This window comes from Montipora foliosa, chromosome 10 (assembly GCF_036669935.1).
Source record: "Montipora foliosa isolate CH-2021 chromosome 10, ASM3666993v2, whole genome shotgun sequence".
In the NCBI taxonomy this organism is placed as follows: Eukaryota; Metazoa; Cnidaria; class Anthozoa; order Scleractinia; family Acroporidae; genus Montipora; species Montipora foliosa.
In genome coordinates, this window is record NC_090878.1 from 6,406,862 (window position 1) to 6,426,861 (window position 20,000).

The 20,000-nt window shown below is 37.8% G+C and overlaps 1 protein-coding gene across 2 annotated transcripts in view; it reads left to right on the plus strand.

Annotated features, from left to right (window-relative positions):
* LOC137973534 (DNA repair endonuclease XPF-like) overlaps positions 1–20,000 on the plus strand; it is a 48,231-nt gene that overhangs the window by 11,190 nt on the left and 17,041 nt on the right. For both annotated transcript variants that reach the window (XM_068820369.1, XM_068820370.1), the window contains exons 7-23: positions 2,121–2,160; positions 2,278–2,391; positions 2,802–2,894; positions 4,563–4,618; positions 6,596–6,649; positions 6,890–6,959; positions 8,349–8,419; positions 9,068–9,087; positions 10,847–10,939; positions 14,218–14,279; positions 14,906–14,996; positions 15,553–15,611; positions 16,005–16,123; positions 17,031–17,065; positions 17,166–17,191; positions 17,842–17,936; positions 19,832–19,925. In XM_068820369.1, coding sequence (XP_068676470.1) covers positions 2,121–2,160; positions 2,278–2,391; positions 2,802–2,894; positions 4,563–4,618; positions 6,596–6,649; positions 6,890–6,959; positions 8,349–8,419; positions 9,068–9,087; positions 10,847–10,939; positions 14,218–14,279; positions 14,906–14,996; positions 15,553–15,611; positions 16,005–16,123; positions 17,031–17,065; positions 17,166–17,191; positions 17,842–17,936; positions 19,832–19,925 — 1,192 coding nt within the window. The remainder of the gene's footprint in view (positions 1–2,120; positions 2,161–2,277; positions 2,392–2,801; positions 2,895–4,562; positions 4,619–6,595; positions 6,650–6,889; positions 6,960–8,348; positions 8,420–9,067; positions 9,088–10,846; positions 10,940–14,217; positions 14,280–14,905; positions 14,997–15,552; positions 15,612–16,004; positions 16,124–17,030; positions 17,066–17,165; positions 17,192–17,841; positions 17,937–19,831; positions 19,926–20,000) is intronic.

The window sequence follows — 20,000 nt, forward strand, 5'->3', positions numbered from 1 at the left end:
TCAAGACTACATACAGGAAATATGATCCGGATTATTTTCGAAGAGGGGAGTCAAGATGGCTAGATATTGTTAAGATACTTAAGGCAGATTAAAATGTGAAGTATGGCTAACATTCAGACATCAGTTTAACTGATACTAAAATTATTCTTATTAACCTAGTTTTCTTGGCTTTATTGTAATATGTTCTCACTCATTGTTTCTTCCAGTTCAATTCATTCATTAATTGACCTGAAACAAAACATGGGCCATAAGAATGTAGTCCTTTAATGGGTAGTATGTAATACCTCACTATTTTGTCCCAAACCACACCCAGGTACACTAGTAGCTATTAAAGCTGTTGTTGCCATGGTGCCTGTAGTACTCGTAGCAGTTGTGGTAGATGTAGTAGCTGTAGTAAGTGTAGTAGTGTACCTGTAGTACCAGTAGCTATAGTAGCTACATGTATAGTATAGCTATAGTAGCTGCAGGCTACCCGTAGTAGCTGTAGTAGCCGTACTACCTGTAATACCCGTAATACCCATAGTAGCTGTAGTAGCAGCAAGTGTAGTAACTGAAGTAGTTGTAGTATGTGTAGTTCTTGTAGTACTGTAGCCGTAGTACATGAAGTGCCTTTAGTACTTGTACAGTTAAGAATAAAATAATAATGTGCCACTGTAAGAAATTAGTGCTAACATGGTTGCTTTTCATTGGCTTGGGAGAAACTGCTTTAGTTGTGGTTTAATTTGATCCAGACAACTTGTCATCATAAGAATTACGATTGGCGGAGACGGCATGAAACAGTCAACTGATTCAGTACTGATAAGGCACCACTTGACACTTGATTCCTATTGGTTAAAACTGCACTGAATCAAACATTAAAGTTTTAATTCTGTGTTCCAGTTTTGTTTTAGCTGGTGTTAGTAGTACCTGTAGTACATGTAGCTGTAGTATTTGAAGTACAGTACTGTGCAAAAGTAATGCAAGTGATTTTCGACGCAAATTCCTTGTTTTTCGCACCTTTTCGAGGAAATTTCGTTTGAAATGATATTTCGCTGATTTTTCGCCACCATTTCGTGACACCTATTGCTTCAATCGATGTGATTTTTCGAACGATAATTCACTCTCCCCAAAAATGCGCTTCGAATTTTTGAGCGATAGTTGGCTCTTCCCTCAAATTCGTTTTGAATTTGTAAGTAAACACTCGCCTTGGGACTTCACTAGAAAAGTTGGAGTGACTACATGAATGTTGTAGTGTAGTGGTGAAGACACAGGACTATATATCTGGAGGGCCAGAGTTCGAGAACCGGTAAATGCATAGTACAGTTCTTTGAACCCTTGCCGTGTTGTAATGTTGACAAGTGTATGAATACAGAAACTGATAGGATGATCTAAAACATAAAGATGTGTTGAGAAGGGTAAGACAGTGCTTGAGGGAAGGTAAAGGTGTTTACAGTCATTTTTGTGGGGTTGATAGCTGCTTTAATCAAATGAGGATCACCAATTTAACCTAGGTAAAAACGGATTCAACCTGAGAACAGATTTGACCAACAACAGCTGTAGCACATGTACCTAACAGTGTAGTACATGTGGTACACGTAGTAGCTGTAGTATGTGCATTATCTGTAGTATGTACGTGTAGTGGCTGTAGTAGCTGTAGTATTTGTTGTAATTACTGGTAAACAGCTGTAGTACATACTCCCAGTGCACTTCACTCCAGGATAGTGAGCTATACTTCTCCTGCATTAAATATCTGAAATTCTCATCATAATAACACCAGCTACCACCTCTTGCCCGCTTGTCCTGAAGAGTGAATTTGCCATCGCTTTCATGTATTGTGAAAACGATTTAAATTGGCTTTACAGGTTTAGCTACATGTATTTTGTTTCCTAAGGACTTGTCTCAGTTGGATTTGAAGTTCCAAGGTACATGTCAGTGTGTACTACATGTACTTCAGCTACTACATGGACTACAGCCACTACAGCTACTACACGTACTACTGTATACCATATCAATGTTCCTTTATTTTTATCTATTTTATTGCAAAAAAATTTATGGAAATGACCTATTATGTAGGTCTGTGACTTTTTTGTGACAATAATACAATTTTTATTGCATCCTTTTTTATTGCTTATGATGTTTAGGTTTCATGCTACAGTTTCTTCTTTCTTGGATAAGCACACGGTAAGGAGAATCCATTTTTGAATAATAATGTTATTGTCCTGTTTACAGATTTTCGGTTCTCTGAAGTAAATCGTTTGTAACATCATGCATTAATTTTTACTTAACTCTTTGTTGAAGCCTGAAGTTATCGAGCTCCATCTGCACCTTACACCATCCATGCTGGCAATTCAAACAGCTGTTCTTGATTTGATTGATACCTGTCTCAAAGAACTTAAAAGAGCCAACCCCACAGTAAGTTCCTGTTAAGCCTATGATTGTCATGAAGCTTTGATGGAGAATAAACATATTATGGCATATTTGCCAAGTGGATTAATTTGCATCACTGTTTTCAAAGAACTATCACAATGCAAAGTAGTCTGAAATGTCAACCCAGTATCGAATGGAACACAATGCTACTTGCATCTGCTCAAATACAAATGCAATTTTAAAGTGCTTAAAAATTGATGGTGTTGCCTCAATTCACAGGTTGTGAACTGCTGGCATCTTTTAAGGCCCCATTACCATCAAAATATTCTGACTGACAATACATGATCATCATCATAATCTTTATCATGATTATTATAATTGTATGTGGTAGAGTTCTAGTGATGTCAACCCTGTTGAAGAAATTAATTTTTTAAACTCTGTGATAATTTTAATAGCTTGATCCTGATGAGCTGACAGTGGAGAATGGCATTAGCAAGTCTTTTGACAAAGCTCTGAGATCCCAGCTGAATCCAATCTGGCATCAACTGGTACTTAAACTGCCTTTAAATTCAGTACATGCAATGTAGAAGTGTATAGTACAATTTAGTTTGAGAGTTTAACAAATATCATTGTTAGGAAGTGGTCAGTGTTGAACAACGTATTTCTAGTTTTATATTTTTATGTTTGTAATAACATACCTGAAAATATTACTCAGTTCTGATTGGCTAAAAAAGAGTTCACTTCTTGTATAACATGGGTACAAATGCAATGCAAGGAGATCAAAGTGGTACCAAAGAGAATTTTTCCAGGCAGGGTTTTTGACAATTTTGTAAGGGAGCGGACATAATTATTTCTGAAAGCACTGGACATGACATTTTTGGAGTCGCAATTACAATATATATGTAGTGCCTTGTGAGCGCTGAAGGCACAAGCTACCAAGAGGGGTCTGAGGGCATGCCCCCCCTGGGAGATTTGTAAAATAGAACGCTAAGAAATGCTGTTTCCAGTGTTTTTGGAACCCAAGAATCAGTTTCCCAGGCAAGGCTTGAGTTCACTCAAATTCTCTTTAAAAAGCAAGAAAAAAATTATGATAATTAAAAAATAAAACAAACCCTCAAATATTGGCATCAAAGTACTGGACATGCAATGGGAAACCACCAGACTAAATTAAACTTCATCTGACCACATCTTCATCTGGTTCCAAAGTTCACATTTGTCACAGCTCTATGGCGACGAGCGCTTTTCGTCAAGCAAACTGAACACCTTGTACAGTGGAGATCTTGTTCCGGCCAGTAATTTTGATTTTGTCTTGCATTTGGTCCAGGATGTGGGTGGACATTGCTGCAGTGAATGATTTGTATCTTCGCTGGGTTAAAAGTTTCAGTACCATTTGAAAATTAGAGTAATCTTTGTCAAAGAAACTTCCTCATGATATTACACATGGCAGTCGTAGTGTCCAATACAAATGAGGTTGAAACTTCATTTTTAATATTTGCTTTTCCTAAACTGATGTGTGTCTGTTTAAAAATGTCTCTGTAGTCAGCAGGATAGATCCTAGGTGTTGCAATGCAGTTTAAGTACCCACCAATAAGAAAACAAACTTTAAGATATAATTTCAGAATAAACGCAGAGCTCACGAAAACATTCCTCTCCGCATCATGTGTATGTCCTCTTTGTAACTTTAAGAAGTCGTTGGTTTTACATTATGTATAAATTATAAAATAATAATATTATTTGAGTCTTAACGTATATCGCATGCACTCTTATTTTGTTGACAATTTCTTGCATTGAAGAATCGATTCTTCACACCATGAGACCTAAAACTTGAAACTGTTCCCGACCGCTTATTTGACAAGTTAGTGCAACTGTTTAATCACTGTTCTTTCCAGCAGCAAGCCTCGTCTTTTCTGCTGCAGTAAATTTACTGCTGCAGCAAATTGCACCTCGGTTTTACTGAGGGAACATAATTTGTATACCTTGGTGGATGCACGACCACTACCTGCGGCAAAGGCGAGGGAGTGCCTTGTCCCTAGGGGTCAATACTTTCAGGCGGTACTGTACCTAATCCAAAATATTAACGTTGCCGTTGGTTTCGCTCACTACTTTGGATTTGAAACTTGTAATATTTGCAAATGACAGAGAGTTGACGTTTACCCTGAAAACTTTAACACAAGCACAATATATTTTCAAGTAATGGACAGTGTTTCTGTTTCCAGAGTAGCAAGACAAAGCAGTTGGTATCAGACCTAAGAGTCCTGAGGCTTATTTTACTGTAAGTAAAAACAGCTGAGAGAAATAATTTATGTCAACCTTGTGTTATTAGAGAAAATGACTAGCTTTTTGTTCCTAATGTAATTTAGATGCACAGCTTTGCAGTTCCTGATGGCAACAGTTAATTACAATTTGGTTGTAGGAAGATAATTTGAAAGTTGTAGCCTGGCATTACATCAGGTGGAGCAGCTCATCTTGGGCTTAATTTAAAATTTGTCATGTGAGACAAAAACCAGTCATAACAAGAACAATCATTTTGTTTACCATCGGATTTTAGAGTAGCTAGTAGTTAATATCTCCGAGCATTGAATATATACAATTATTGTTAAGAACCCTAACTGGTGGGAGGCAAACCAGTTGGCTATTTTACAAGTGCACCAAGAAATTGAACCAGGGACTACCTGAAACAAATTCAGTGAGTAATCAGAACACGGTCTTGAACCCAGGATCTTCAGATCTCAAGGCACAGGCCCAGTAACCACTCGGCCACACTGCCTCCTCAAGCAAGAATACTTTGAAAAAATGTTTTTACATGCAAGCAGTTTGGAAGTTTGCTATCTTCTATTAATTAATGTTAATTTATAAAACATTGAGTACTAAGAAGTGTTCTCTTTACTGGAAAAAAGGTATCAGAAATCACTTGGTAAACAAGTGAGCTTGGCATCATTAGTGATCACATGGCGTGATCTCAGCAGACATTACTATATCACGAAACAGCGAAACAAAACACCATGTATGACCCCACCATACATTGAATACTAACCAACAAAGGTTTGGTTTTGAGATTAAATATGGTTTCAGGCCTGAAATGTTATTACTCCTAATTGATTGAGATTAAGATTAGGATTCTAACCCTAACATTAACCCTATAACCCTAACCCTAACCCTAACCCTAACTTAGGCCTAATTTTAGGCCTTAAAAATGCTAATCTCAAATCCAACCTTTGTCGGTTGGTATTCAGTGTATGGTGGGTTCATACATGGTGTTTTGGTGTTTCATTTTGCTGTTTCTTGGTTTACTGTACATTTGTAGTAATGCCCGACCTCAGTTTGATTAGTTGGAATCCTTTATAACAAGAATCTGGCTGGTTTGGGGCTGGGCTGCTTCTTACAGTACAGCTTAATTAAACATAAGCAATCCAGAAAACTCTCATTGGCAAAATGGAAAAATCATCTAAAAACAAACACAGTATGACTAATTATGGGGTGTGACCCATCTTATTGTCTTTCTCTTGTTATTTTATCTTTTAAATATGACTAGACTGAATAGCAAAATTATTGTCAGTGGCACGGTGTTAAACTGATTCAATTCCATCTGTGAACATTTTGAACAATAATAATTTTATTTCCCTTTGAATGACACTACAACTTCACACTCAACAGTGACATGTCAGGAAAAGCTACTGTAAGCAATAGCCTTAACATAATTATTTTATTTCTAAACCTAATTTATCACGTTATCAGTAAACAAAATCATAAGTAATATATATAACATGAGCAAATCTGTATCACATTTTTGCCTTGAGATTGTAAATGTGATACAAGTCTGACGCGAATATTGTATAACATTATGACTTATTACACTGTAAATGTCAGCATTAAATGTCAATGTACATTAGGTATTTTTGGTGATTCAAGACATTTTAACAGGGAAAATCAAAAGAAACATTTATGTAAATGAAGACATACAGGGAGAAATCAGTATCAGATATACAGATATTGATTAATAAAACAGTTCTTTTTTGTTTAAATTCCCATCATGAACTATTATAATTATGAGTTTTAGAAGCAGTTGTACAGTATAACTGTAGACGACTGTTTACATCTGAAAGTGTGTGCAGTTTTCGTGTATTTGACAGTTGGGCTGGGATCCTAGCAGATCAGGTTGGGTTGGCTCATCTAATGATGTTTGGGGTCCTCCTTTCAAAATAATTAAAGGTTTCATGATAAATCCACTAAATGTTTGCTTATTTTGCAGTTACCTTACACAGTATGACTGTGTTACATTCTACAACTTTCTGGAAACACTAAGGTACAGCCTAAGTTGTTTAAAGACGGCCTTTTCAGTTTTTTGAGACAGTTTTACATTCTTCCTTTTGCCAATCAATCATCTGCATAATTATCTTATAATATTCACTGAACAATAATAAATTATATTGAGGGCCATAGGGTCATAGGTGTAACCTGGCACTTGTTACCCCCTTTTGATAAACTCTCTTCATTTATCATAGTATATAGACAGTGAAACAAAAATATAATATTGTATGTTTAGGGCTAGTCAACGTGATGTAAAGAATCATTCCCTTTGGATGTTTTTGGATGCTGCAGATTCCCTGTTTGTGGTGAGATAATATTTTTGGTAAATGAAATATGAAGGGGAACAGAATTATTATGCAGAGCTTTTAAAGTCATAATCATATAATATTTTAAAAGATGTATTCTATGTCGTGTGTTACATAGAAGTTATATATCCTTGCTCATGGATCCCAGGTTATTGATAAAGTTATAAATGGTATTAATCCAGGTAGTACTCTTATTAGATGTGAGGCTAGTTAAAACAAAGTATGATGTTATGGCCATTCCTCACAATTTTAACTGGGATATTAATTATCTAGGTTTATGCATCCAGCCTTTCAGTTGATTTGGGAAAGGTGTGTAATGGTTACTAGTCTGTTGGCTTGAGATGGATCACTCAAATTTTATTGTGACAGCCCTTCATGAAAACTCCTTGGCTGAAAATGTTGTATTTATGGGAAGGAGTGGGGAAACAGCCAAGAAGAAAACTTCAGTGGGAGCTGAGAAGATTGATTTATCTCTCCCCAGCTGTATCTTCAGTTCTTTTGGTTTTCTCTCCCATTTCCTCCTTCTCGTTCAAATAGGCTACAGTCATTATGACAATAATAGTTAACTTATTGTCTCTGTTCCTTATGTTTGTGTGCTAACTACTTGTTATGAGCAAACATTGACTCCAGTTGGTGTTAATGGGGGAGCGCTGCCTTGCTTTAGGTTAGCCTGTGTGGCTTCTGGCGAATGTGTGACAAAGGAACCTCACTTATCTCCCCAGCACTACGAGCTGAATGCAAAACAGCACGTGCTGGATCGGACAAGAGTATCGGTTAGCAGGCGATATTCAAAAGGCAACGCAGCCAACAAGCTTGGGGGAAGTCGCTGCGCAGACTTAACTGCACCACACAGTAGTGTCCCGAGTTTATTGACAGGTCCCAACCTCGACTCCAAAGAGAGGGAGGGAAAAAACCAAATTGTAAAGCACACTAATATATTGAGTGTTCACTTTGCTGAACAACTGAACATAAGTGATTTCTATTAATTTAAAAATAGTTTTCATATGATTTTATAGCTAGACAAATGTCTGCTGGCATAGCCAGTCAGAGGAGCTGTACTACAAGAGAACTTAGTGTTACACATGTCAACTCTTAGCCTTGAATAGAGCTTTGAAAAAAGCACCAATGCTGTGAATTGTAGTAGCCTGCTAGTGACAACAAAGTGGTGAAGTTCGAAGCAGGAACACAATAAATCCTTAGTTTTTGCTGACCTTGGCAACTAGACAGCACAAACGTTACAGTGAAAATAGAGCTGCCATGAAAGGGTTACAGATAATATTGTCACAATCCATTAACTACATTCTACTTGCGTGTCAGTAAAATTGCCTTTTATGTTTTGGGGTTTTCATGTCAAACTGTAGTTGTGTTCTGCTTTTAATCCTGTAATAGCATGCAAAAGCCAGAGTTATAGAGCAAACAGAGAGGAAACACAAGAAAATGAAAGGAGATTCGTCAGAAAAGTAAGTCTCATAGTTGAAGACACCAGAGTAGCAGCTTTATTAAAATAGATAGTACATAATTATTACAGTGTATATCAGACATCACATGACCAGTTCAGGCAACGGGAAGCCTGAATTTAGTTTGTAGATTGCACAAATAAAAAAGTATTTTAAAGAGGTTACTCCCAGAATTTGTGTGTTGATTGACCAAGTCTTGGGTTCATATCATTGTGTGAGTTTGTTGTTGGATCCCATTTTAGTTCTTTGGGTCTTTTTTCCACTTCATCTATTCAAGTTCTTGGTGTCCCATTGGTAACAATTTAAGGGATTGAAACATAACGTCTTGACTTCATTACCTATAACATTGTAGTCCATGTGGTGTGATAGGAATGGTGTTTCCAGAATTGTGCTTCATGCATGGCTACTCCTACATGTACCTGGAAAATTCTTATAGCTCAGTGGTAGACAATCCAAACTGGTATTCAGGAGGCCATGCGTCATTAGGTCTAACTCCTCCTTTATTGTACACTCGAAGTTTTGTTTCAAGTGTAATAATTACCAGTCTGCCACTAACTGGCAAACAATTAATTTAGTAGTCATTGACAAAGCAAACATTAATTTTTAAGGGTGTAGGACTCTCACTTTAGGACTTTTGTTTACTTTTTCTAGGGAAGAGAAAGATAATGAAGGTAAGCCATTTGATTTGAGTATCTCAAAGTCAAGTAAACTCCACATCCTTGCCAAATCTGTTCAGTGGTGGGGTTTTTCTTTCTTTGAAGGCGTTTGAATGGTTTGTGGATTAGCAGTAAGGATATAATTGAAGCAAACAAGAGTAACAGTGATGTTTTACAATGTGCGAGCCATTTTAGTATTGAAAGGTGACCATTTTAAAATGGGTGCTTCTCTGTGCCAGTTGATATTAAATTTTGCTCGTGTATTGTACAAACTCCCAACGTGGTGGCTCCAAACAAAAACTCTAAGGTGTGTGACAACTGCAGACTGCATACTGCATACTGCTGACAAATAGCATTTGATAAACAGTAATAAGACAAGTCTAAGCACCCATTTCAAATAGCACTGATAAATTAAACAGTATTTAAGTCAAAGCACTCATTTTAAACTGTTAGCTTTTAATAACTGTTAATTAGCATTAGTATGCGGTCTACAGTCATGCAAGTCATGCATGTTGATTTGCATGGCTTGCATGTTGACTCACATGGCTTGCCGGCTTGTATATTGCACAAACTCATCGGAAGAGTGTAGGTTTGAGTCTTGAAAAGGAGTACCACGTTACTCCATGTTACCAGGTATTCGCATTTTTTCCAACTTCCTTGGTGCTTTATTTCGACAAAGGGAGTCCGAGCAGTATAGCGAGACAAACTGTTGTTACCTGAACCCAGTTTAATGGCATAGCTTACATGTGACTCCTACAGCTCACTGAGGGGGACATTGTGGTTTGCAGAAATGCGGTATCTGTAAATTATTAATGCTGTATTTCAGAAATTGTTGTCTGAAAAGTTCGGAATTGCAGTATGATCAAGTCCCCTACAGAAATTGGTTCTCTTTGTTTTGGTTGGCGGTATTCGGTGTTACCGGTAACAAACTTCCAGTTTCCCGTACCATTATTCGCAACCATCAAACAGGGAGCTGTTTATAAAGTGTAACCTGACCTTTCCAACATTCTTGATATTGCATGGAGAGCATGCTTGGTGCAAGTTCACACTTTAGAAGAGGGGCTCGTTTTAGCATTCATTTGCTTTACTGACAAAGATAATCCGCGTGCGCAGACCAACATGGGAAAGAAATATATAACATATTAACTTTGGATTTGGTATCAAACTGTTTTTGAAAACGGTATTTCGGTATTTGCCAACTTCTGGCACAGAAATGCTTTATTGGGCAACCCCTGATGTCCCCCTCCTCACTGGTAGAACATCGGAACTAGTGATGGAAAAGTTGAAGGATTGATTTCTGCAAGGTGTATTTCTTTAACAATAGGGACCTTTTGATATGACAACGACAACGGCGAGGAAATTACCACAAAACAATGGACTTAAAGAACAAAAGCAAAGGCTCTGCATGCCCTGCCCATGCGTTTTGCATTTTGGTACATTTCTTTGCCATCCTCGTCCTGACAATAACATGAATTGACTAATTTAAAGGTTGCGTAGAGGATGTGAGAACCTGACAAAATATTTTTAATTTTCTTCCCAAACAACCACACTGTTCATGCCAATTTTATTCCTGCAATGTTGATTAATTAACACTTTCCGTTCCGAATGACTTGGAGTTATCACGAAATTATTACAATAACAGGAAATAGTATTTTTAGACAGCATCGTCGTTGTCCTTGCATAAGGTCCCTAATGACTTGCTTTACTACTCAAGATTGATTGATTGTTTGATTGATTCAACAATAATTTATTGAGTGATTGATTGAATTTTTAGAGGGTCTTGTTCTGGAGGAAAGCCCTAAGTGGAAATTGTTAAGTGAAGTCTTGGACGAGATTGAGTGTGATGATGCGAAGAATGAAAGCAAACGTAAATATCTGTTAAAGTATTTACATCATTATGCAATTTTCGTACATGTATGCATAATTGTTGATAATAAATGCAAACATAAATCTATTATCAGAATTTTTTTGTCTTTTCCCTAAATTACAATGTATTGTCCTTCTGTTTGCTTGATGTAAAAGAGGGAGCCTTTGTGAGGAATGTAAGCAGAGGTAAATGTAGCTTAGTTAATTTATGCACTGCTTTCATGTGCAGCTCAGTCCCTGGTTACTCTAAAGTTAGTTTCAACATTACTGTGGTCTAATACTGTAGGTATAGTTGGTGCTTTTTAAAAATAGCTGTTCACTGGGCTGGTATGGTGCATGGGATTTAATTTTCAGTCATGGAAAATAATATTTGTGAACTCAAATAATTTGCATAGGGTAGATCATAGGAACGTTATTGCAGGGGAGGGGAGTGGCAAGAGCACTTGCCTCCCACCTATGTGGTTTAGGTTCAACTCCCAAACTTGGCATCACATGTGGGTTGAGTTTGTAGGTTCTCTTCTCTGCACCACAAGGTTTTTCTCCAGGTTCTCTGGTTTTCCCCTCTCCTTAAAAAAAGTCAACCTATGATTTGATCTACAGACCCAGACATAATTGTTGGGACACTTCTGCCTCTTCCTTCCCTCTCAATGTTGGCGTGAAAGATTTGGTGACTGAACTGCGATAAGCAACATTGAGAGTGGCAGGGAATGCACGAGGAGTGAACAGAAGATGTTGACATGAAGTGTCCCAACTATTCATGTCTGAGACTGTAAGTTGATTTGATTTTCTGTACAGTGTCCTCATGCCCTAGCGCTAAAATACAGTTGACAAATTTCCCCCTGCCCTGTCCCCAAAGGTTAGAAGACAGTGACTACACAGATGAACTCTTTGTTTAGGCGGGTGCGGCAGAGGGCCATAGGAGGGAATCAAAGAGGCACTGCTTCTGGGAAGGGGGGGGGGGGGAGGGGTGGTAGCAGAAGGAGAAGAACAACTTGAACTGGAAGGAAAGTTGTACAAGGCAACAGTGGCTTGTGCTTTTGAAGTAGCAGAAGGTAACAGTGGCAAAGATTAATTGGACATAAAACACAACCAAGGAAATAACAGGAAAGTGACATGTGGACTGACACCTTAATTACATCCCTTTTCCAAAGTGATAAGGGAGAGTCTTAGACAGGAAAGTCTGTCAGCCAAAGGAATCAGAACATCCAACATGTTTGCACCCGAAGTCCAATCCCCTTGAATCTTTGAGTTCGGGCAGGAGAGCCACACTCAAGAGCAAAAGTAGTTTCGCCATGGCATAAACTGTGCCCAGAGTAGTCTGTGGATTCCAGGCCAATGCCAGAAGTGAGCTGGGTGGTGGGTGCTGGACCTGGGTACGCTGCCAGTGATGCAATCAAAGCAAAGACTAGTTGATAAGAATGAGAAGGCAGGAGCGCTGTTGGGAACATGGCTGCAAATAAAACTTGTAAGGCCTGGACAGGACAGAGAGGGGAGTTGGGGATGAATGGAATTGGAACAATCAAGCCTGTCACCAGACTGTAGTGTTTTTGTCCACATGACCCTAACTGCGCCACCCCAAAATGAAAAAGTGATGTCGTTGAGAGACAAGGTGGAAAACGCGGAGAATGATTCTTTCGACATAGAACATAAGTTGGCAGTTCGAAAAAAGGTGGAAAAACCAATAAGCAGAGTGTGAAGTGCGCGGAGTTTCTGAAATCCGGGAGAGAACGGAACCTTACAAGCTAGTCAGGTGTGATGGGCAATTTATTTGATGGAATACATGTAATTATGGCCTTTCAATGTGAGCTTGACCTTGATGTCATTGAAGGCAGTAGAATCAGAACAGCACAAAGTTAATTGTGAAACCGATGCAGTGCAGAATATTATTATTTTTAACAGTCTGGTGGGACATGATGGAGTAACTGACCATGGTGATAAAACTTGACAAGGTCTCTGGCATGCAGGAAGAGGTTGGACATCATAGAATTTGGTGAACTTTTCATACAGTGAACAAATAGAATGTTAGTTACGGTTACTGTATACTTGGTGTCCTCTGAGAGAGCAGAAGCTTGAACTTTACCAGCGTCATCTTGTAAGGCAGAGTAATGGAAACCTGGCAAGGAAAGAAACTAGTATAATGGTAGCACAATGTCATAAAACTGTTGCTGATAAAACATGTCTAAATCCAAACGGCTCAAGCAATCATCAATAACATTCTGCGAACCCACGATGTGATGGGCACAAATTTCAAAATCGTAATGAGCTGTGTAATGCCAGAGCCAGTGCCATGCAACAAGGCATCTGCGCAAAACCACAAGTTGTTATCGAGGAGAGGCTCAGAAAAATCAAAGACACTCCATCGAACGAAGCTAAGAAAATATTCCACTACTCAAGGTCTGCGAGCAATTCATTGATGGGACTGAAGCATTGGTGCTTATGAGTGAGTGTGCGCAGTATGTTTAACAAACATTGCATCAATGTGCAGCCTGGACTGGTGCATGCACAAAAAAAAGCCAATTTGCCAATCAGGGACTGTAACTCAGTTTTTGTCACATTATTTTGGGAGTGTTGGGCCAGCTACGGACAAGAAGGGTCATTAACTCAAGTTTATCTTGAGGTACTTCAATGGAAATCTTGACATGATTGTCATAAACCAAACCAAGAAAGGGCATGCACATTGACGGTGCCCAGTCTTTGGTCAGAGAAGATTCTAAGCCAAGTCTCTGAAAGAAGTTTCCAAGCTACAGTAACTGAAGATCGGAAGTTTTAGTGCCATGGTTGAGAACAGGAAGCTTGCCATGAGGAGGTCCTTTAGGTGTTTCGTCATGGCTAATGGCAGTCACATTTGGATCAGCTGGCTGGTTGTTTCTTGTAGCATGTAGAAGTAGAAGGGGAAGATCAAATTGAAACCCTGATGGCAACTTTGGTGGCTTTGTTGATCTAATTTCCCAGAAGCTGAAGCCATTGGAAAGTACTTGAACCCACAATAAAGGTAATGAAAGACAAGGAAAAAAGCAATGTTGGAGGCCTCACCAGAGGAGCAAAGCTATTAAGAATGAGGGAATATGGGAAACAGGAGGGTCACGCAAGTGCCACCCCAAAAAATAATAGCATAGCACAAAAATGGCATCCACAAGTCTCATCAAAAGTTAGAACTAAATTAATTTTATGCAATTAGATTGTTACTTCTTGGCCAACCACCGTAACCAAATGAAGGATTTGGCCAAGAGAGTGTTGGTCCTTTGACACTTTATTTTTTCCTTTTGCACCACTCTCTAGTTGGGCCAGGCCATGTGCTGATTGCTGCTTATGATGAAAGAACTTGTTCACAACTTAGAGATGTAAGTATTTTTGATGTAAAATGCATTGATTTTTCCTTGTAAGGGGAAAATTAACATGCTCACAAATGCCACCAATAACCGAAATGCTACTGATCGTGTGAATATTTTTTGTGCCTATACTTGCATCAGTTAAGGAAACAAGCCGGTAGGTTACAGCAGTTCAAATAGTCGCCAGATGAACGTAAAGCGGGGGCCTTCTGCAGCTGCTTTGTTAATGGTTAAGCCCATCAAGAGTAAGATCAAGGGAAGAGAGGAAGTTATCTTCATTATCTCTGCCTAGAGTAGGCTTTGTCTATGCAGTTAATAGAAACTATGGTGGCCACAGCGATAATGTTATTGTTTTGGGGAGGGAAAAGGTTGTGTGGCACTTGTGGCTCACATTTGAATAATACTTTCTGTTTTACTAGTGACATTTTCACCGCTGTAGCCATTGTTGTTTCTTAAACTCGTTGATAATGCCATGCCTTTTTCAGTTTTTATTTATTTATATATATTAGTGTAAATTCAGTAATGGCTGAACGTCAAATTCCCAGCAGCAGTTTGTTGTGTTTATCCATCTTGAGTTTACCCCACCACACCTATTTTTATTTTTATGACTTGTTATTTGTTTCTCATATTGTTTGCAGTATCTTTGTGATGGTAGTGAAGCTGTTTTGAAAAACCTTTACAACAAGATGCTTAAGAATCCAACAACAGCAGCAGAACCCTCAGAAACGGGTAGGAGCACTTTATTATTTTCAGAGAACTTTGTTTCTTTACATAGAGTTTAAGCATGAGCATATCCCTGACGCTGGAACCAGAAAAGAGTTGGATGTTTTTTCTTAAACCTGATTGACTATGCCATATTTCTATCACAAAATGGCATTCTTCATGTGCCAACAATCTGTTACATTTTTTAATTAACCCACTGCCCTGAAAGGAGACTGCTCCATTTATGGTTGCAATCCTTTGATCATAGAACCCACACTGAACTTTGTGACAGATTACTGACTAATTGTCCTTTTGATACCAAATTAGAGAGCTCCTCAATTAGTGAAGTACTCCATTTCTTTCCAAATTTTAGTGGAAAAAAACAAAATGCTCTAACCAAACATGGATTGAAAAAATTAGGTTTTTTTATGTTCATCATATAAGTGCAACATAACTTTGTAACTGAAATTGACAAGGAATGCCCACTTGCTCATATTGCAAGAACCTTGCAAGATGAATTGGCCAATGATAGTGCTTATTGAATCTAATACAAATTAACCTTTCTATTCCTTGTTTTCGTCAGACTCTGCTAGTGCAGAAAATTTTGGAGATGACACAGTTGCAGACAATCAGAAAACAAGAGTAAGTTTACTAATGTATTGAAGTGCATGCATACCAGTTTTGTTCAAAATTGGTATTTCTGAACATTCAAACCACGCCATGCATTATTTCATCATCTTGAAAAGTTTTTTAGTCTGCAGAGGGTATAGGCTCGATTTCCAGCTGCTGTTTGGGAAACAAGCCTGTGCTCCTCTTTTCGGGGAGGAAGGTAGACTGAACACGAGAGAGCGGGGAAAATTGAGCCTACAAAGGGTATTGCATTAGGAAAACAATGGGTGATCCCCCTATGCTACACCATTATCTATGATGTAAACTGAGTTCCTGTGCTGTGAAATTGGGGGCATTTTGAGTGTCTCATGAAGCAGCATTCAGTTCCTAGAATTTAACTTTCAATGCACGCTTTCAAATTGTCAGGATTTTCCTTCATCTCGTCGACGGGAGCCAAAAACATCTAGGGAAACTAAGCACAAAAGAACAGGAAAGGGGAAAAAATCAGCTGCAAAGAAAGCATTGCAAAAAGACTCAGATGATGGGTAACAAAATTTAATAGTAATCGCCTTGGAATTTATTTATTCATTCACATACTAATTAGTTATTTTACATCCAGGATCCTTGCTTGAGTAACTAGTGGTTAAAAATTGAAATTTTTGTCTGAATAAACTCATAAATTTCTCATTATATGCTGCAAGTTGCTGCCTGTGGTTTTCACACTTTCAAATTACATGTATGACCTGGCTGTTCAGTAAGATGAGGAAAGTGGGAAAACCAGCAGCTGTGAATTGCAGTATAGATATATGTAGTAAAAATTGCATAAGAAAGGTTCTTTACTGCATTTAATGTCTTGGTAAGCTGGCATGAGCATGCTGTCGAAGAGTTAGTTTGGTTTCCTTCCCATCCTACATAATTAATGATTCATGATTACAAACAAGTGTGAGGTGGGCAAATTGTTTTATGGAAAGTAGTTTTAAACAAGTGTACCTCTCCAAATGAAGAGGAAGTAGTATTAATATCTGATGTTGCACTTTCTTGTTTCCATTGTAACATGCTTGGCGACTCAGTTCATTCAATATTATGCAGTTTCTTAAAGTGCCACAGTTATGCAGTCGTGGCCAAACTAGTAAAAGGGGTCTGGGTCTGTTTCTTAGAGCTGTAGATGACATTGCAGTGATTTGTATTCCAGTTTTGAAATAATTAATTTTTGTATTTGCAAAGCATGTTTTTGATCTGAAGAATAGAGCTACACTTCTCACTTGGTTGTGGGTCAAATGAGTGCTGTCACATGTTTTCTGTTATTTTATGGCCAATTTTGAACAAGCGCTTGATGTAGTAAACGGAAAAGTGCTGTTTCTCACAGTGAAGGAAGTTGTATCTGCCATGAAAAACATTTGAGGAGTTTATTTATTGCTTTTAATTAATGTTATTGTGTTATCTTGTTTGAAGTAAGACCACTGAGCAAGCAAAACAGTTTTTCAAAGGTTAGTCTTTTTCATAGGAACAGATCCCTTGCTATTGTATCATTTTTACTTTGAACATGCAGGTTCACCGTAAAATTCTTAATTTGATTTCTTTTTTAAGGGTCACGATCAAATGTCATCATAAAGGTAAGCCTTTTTAAGGCAAACTTGGTTGAATCCCTAGCTGTAGTTTGAGCATCTTCATAAGCCAGGGGATTGTAGTACTGAGAAGAACCATTGTTGTTGACTGATGTTTCAATAATTTTAAGTCAACGTCATCTTGTCTCGGAGGGTGGCTTTCACCTATCTGGTGAAATGTATGAAACCAAGAAGAAGAAGATACATGTATCCTTATTGCTGACAAAATGTTGTATTACAATACAATAATTTATGCTTTGTATAATATTAACCTAATAAGTAATTAAGAGAATTTAGTCTATTTTATTCATTATTGGAAATTAGAAAATAGAGGAACCCTGAGGTTTTCAAGCTATAGCCCGAACAACATTATTTCAGTAGTACATGCAGTTACATTGTGCATCTAACTCCATCAAGGTGTGTGATTCCTAGATTCAAACCATTTAAGTTGAAATTCCTGCTCACTGTGTGTTTTGATTGGACTGGGTGGTCAATTATTGACACAGTTAGAGGAGCACAGTGCCAAAAGAAATGGGGGAAACTGGTCAAATCCCCACAAGGTCAACTATGGCCACCATAGGCTACGTAAAATGGTGAAGATGTGTGCTGGACTTGTTTAAACACCAGTGTAAATGTACTACATTCCATTTCATTTTTAGCCAGATCAAGAAAGCAAGGATACAGTGGAGGCTTCTCGTGAAATAAATCTTTTGACTTCTCGTGTTGTGATAATTCATCCATTGACAGGCTGCAGGTAAAGCATTTCCTACGGGTGCCATACATGTAGGATTAAAAATGCATGTGATTTGGTTGTTGTGCAGAAAAAAATACATAATTGACCTCTCTCCTCTTGAGGCATTTCAAGAAACATTGTAACTGGCTCACTCGATCATGGTTATAAGCTCATACAATGTACGGTATATAATTATCACATGGCTTTATTTGAAACTGACTGTGCATTGTGCAGGTCCTTTAATTTGTAAAATTGAAACAACTTCGAAATTGTTTTGTAACAATTCACTGTCAATCTCTTCGCCTGTTTAGTTTATTAAGCTACTTATTATCAATCAATTGTGTAACTATATTTGTCTCCGGATGCTAATGATTGTATTTTATTTATAGTTTAGTCCTGTCATTTTTCATAGTCTGTTATTTGAAGCTTACTTTCTTCTTTTTCCCTTTTTTTTTCCCTGCACAACTCACCTCGACTAGCTTACGCTATACGCGAGTTGTACGTGTCCTTCTTTTAATTGTTAAATATTAATAAAGTTTTATTGTTGTTGTTATTGTTGTTTGGTAAACTAAGGCCTGATTCACATGGTACCGTACAAATTTTCTACTGGTTGAAAATTTGTGTACGTGTATTTAGGGGTTCTGTTCACAGGGAACCACGCTAAATGTACCAAAATTTGGACGCTTCGCCATTGAAAAATTTGAAAGCCCAAATCGGGGGCGGACTTTTTAGCTGGCACTGGCGAAAATTTAACCGACATGCTGTGAACACCTTGACCGTCTAAATTTTTGCACAGCAAAGGCGTGGTTGCATGGATGTGTGGCCTTTCTCTTTCTTGACGAATTAGTCGCCATTTTTTATTTTTTATCTGTTCATGAACAAATGGTAAAACCACTGACAAAGGTTAAATTTTAATCCAGTTCATCAGTTCTGTGTGAACAGAGCGAAAATGTTGCAGGGTTCCGTGCAACAAAATGGCTGGTCATATTTTTCAACTGGTAGAAAATTCATCCTGTACCAGTGTGAATCGGGGCTAATTAAGATGAAACAGTTGCAAGTTCAATGAAATGAAATAAAAAATTATATATTTTTATTTTGTTATTCCATTCATGCTGGTTGGATATGAGTATATGACATTGATTTACTGTGTTATATCCAATGCATGCTCGTAGTCGAATAGATTATTGTTATTTAACAAGTGAAGATGAGAAGCTGATATGTGGGTCTACTCAGAGCAACTCCAACGGTGTTCAGGGCCCCTAACCACTCAGCTAGTCCATTTCCTTCCAGGACTTTAGGGAATAATTATGAGCTTGTAAAAATGATAACAATTTTTTGTTATACACTGTCCAGTGTGTCTTGGCTTCCATTCCTGGACTCTTCATTCAAGGTGGAGTTTCTTTGTTCTCTACTCTGCTGCGAGAGATTTCTCTGATTTGACCTGCCTTAATTTTATTGCATTTGCAGTGTTCCCAACAAAAAAAGAGAAGAGTACTTGTATTCAGCTTTATAAGCTTATTGATTATTATTATTATTATTATTATTATTATTATTATTATTATTATTATTATTATTATTATTATTATTATTATTATTATTAGCATCCTTGGTCACAAGACAATGTATTGTCAGTAGTACTGTTATCTTATGAGAGTGTGTAGATAAGTATAGAAGTAACATCCCAGGCCTAACCATTCCGGATAAGGTTGTTTTTACTGGGGATACTGTTCCCACATCTAATTACAAGGTCTTTGATCCACTCCCCTTATCTTTATGATATGGTTTGTCAAGAGCCCTGGTTTAGCACTGAACTCTCCTTTTTCCTTTGTCCTCTTTAGGGAATACAGTTGCTTAGAATTCTACAACCACAAAAAGCCCATAGCATTAACCACTTTCTTTTCGTTTTTACTTTCTAGTGATCGCTACAGCTTGTTGCGCACTCTTAATGAAGTCCAGCCACGATATGTTGTCCTATACGATGCTCAAATGCAGTTCATAAGACAGCTTGAAGTATGTTGATTTCTCCTCCCTATTTTATAATTTCAGTCCCTTGTGATATTCCTGGAGTGTTTTTAAACGTTGTAC